This window comes from Cynara cardunculus (assembly GCF_001531365.2).
Source record: "Cynara cardunculus var. scolymus isolate 2C chromosome LG 15, CcrdV1, whole genome shotgun sequence".
In the NCBI taxonomy this organism is placed as follows: Eukaryota; Viridiplantae; Streptophyta; class Magnoliopsida; order Asterales; family Asteraceae; genus Cynara; species Cynara cardunculus.
Genome location: NC_037542.1, coordinates 19519867 through 19521827, shown reverse-complemented (window position 1 = coordinate 19521827; position 1961 = coordinate 19519867). Strand labels below are relative to the sequence as shown.

Here is a 1961-nt window from a genome sequence, read left to right as displayed (position 1 = left end):
TATGAAACAATTTCACAAGATTAAACAATTTCATGAAAAAATTTCATAAGATTAAACAATGAAATCGACAGATGAAGGTGGTTTGCACGGTTTACACAAATGAATGCGGTTTTCATATGATCACTTCTCTCTCTCTCTCTCTCTCTCTCTCTCTCTATATATATATATATATATATATATATGTTATAAAGATGGAACATTATATGGAGAAAACGTATCAATTATTCATACATACATTAAATGCACAATGAAGGAGATTTCGAAAACCTCAAACCTTTCGTATATAGCATTTATTGTATGGAAGAATATAAGAACAAAACATTCATTTACCCTTACTTTTTACCTTCATGGCATCATTGAACTATTTTTAGTACCATGACTACTGAAATTTTAATAAATCCATACATATAAAAGTTTGTGAAAGCAAGTGAAAGTGAAAATAAAAGTTGATGAATGTAGTTGAAAGTCCGTGTTTTAGAAAGCAGTCAATTAAAGAATAATTGAAGGTTGGTAATTTTTTTAATCGTTAGATAAAAAAACTAATTTATCAAACGATTTAGAAGTATTCCCACCGTTCTCACCATAATTTTTATTCTCGTTGAAACCCAACCTATAAATAGAATAGATTAAAAATCTATATGTTCAATTAATATCATATATATATATATATATATATAATCGGAAAATGGAATATATATATATATATATCTCTCTCTCTCTATATATATATATATGAAATGCAATTTGTGTTGCCAATAGATAGATAATTCAAGAGACAACCTTTGTAAGATTTGAAATCGGTATTTTATTATATATGTCAACTTGAAAATCGATTTAAGTATTTGAGTAGTGAGTGGATAGGCATAAGGGATCAAAGTGTGGGTAACAGCAAAAAGCACCACTAGCTTCAACCACCAACCACCATGTAGGGTCATAAGTGAAGGACCTTCTCTTTTTGCATGTGGTTACTGGTGAGGCCACTTGAAGTAGTCTTCTTAAAGCCCTAGCCAATGCCTATATATATGCAACCAATTTCATGCAAATCACCAACAACTCACAGTCTTCACTTTCTTTCCCCATGGCTGTTCACAAAGTTTCAAGTGTGGTGTTCTTGGTGTTATTAGGTTTGGGCATTAGTGTGGCGACTAGAGCTCTCTTCACTGTTGAAGAGTACTCTCATGGTGGTTTAGCAGGAGGTGGTGGTGGTGGAGGTGGTACCGGCGATGGAGGAGGTGGTGGTTATGGTGCAGGAGGGGATCATGGGGCTGGATACGGAGGTGGAACAGGGAAAGGTGGTGGTGCAGGGTATGGTGGTGGAGCAGCCGGAGGTGGAGGTGGAGGCGGTGGAACTGGAGGAGGTGGAGGAGGAGGAGGAGCAGAAGGTGGAGGTTATGGTGGAGGAGTAGGAGGGGGGAGCGGTGGTGGATATGGTGGTGTAGGGCATGGTGGTGGAGAAGCTGGAGGTGGAGGTGGTGGTGGTAGTGGTAGTGGCAGTGGAGGGGGTGGAGGTGGAGCGCATGGCGGTGGTTATGGTGCAGGTGCAGGAGAAGGAGCAGGGGGAGGAGGTGGAATCGGTGGTGGATATGATGGTGGTGTAGGTGCTGGTGGTGGAGGTGGACATGGTGGTGGTGGTGGTGGTGGCATTGGAGGAGGAGATGGAGCACATGGTGGTGGTTATGGTGCAGGAGAAGGAGCAGGAGGAGGAGGTGGTGGTGGATATGCTGGTGGTGCTGGGGCTGGTGGCGGGCATGGTGGTGGTGGCGGAAGAGGTGCTGGCATTGGAGGAGGAGATGGAGCACATGGTGGTGGTTATGGTGCAGGAGAAGGAGCAGGAGGAGGAGGTGGTGGTGGTATCGATGGTGGTGTTGGTGGTGGAGGTGGACATGGTGGTGGTGGCGGAGGAGGTGCTGGCATTGGAGGAGGAGATGGAGCACATGGTGGTGGTTATGGTGCAGGAGAAG

At 43.1% G+C, this 1961-nt stretch overlaps 1 protein-coding gene across 1 annotated transcript in view; it reads left to right on the top strand.

The window, feature by feature from the left end:
• Positions 1 to 1036: 1036 nt before the first annotated feature.
• LOC112528745 (glycine-rich protein DOT1-like) overlaps positions 1037 to 1961 on the top strand; it is a 1863-nt gene continuing 938 nt past the window's right edge. The window contains exon 1 of the mRNA XM_025139804.1: positions 1037 to 1949. Within this exon, the coding sequence (XP_024995572.1) occupies positions 1037 to 1949 (913 nt within the window). The remainder of the gene's footprint in view (positions 1950 to 1961) is intronic.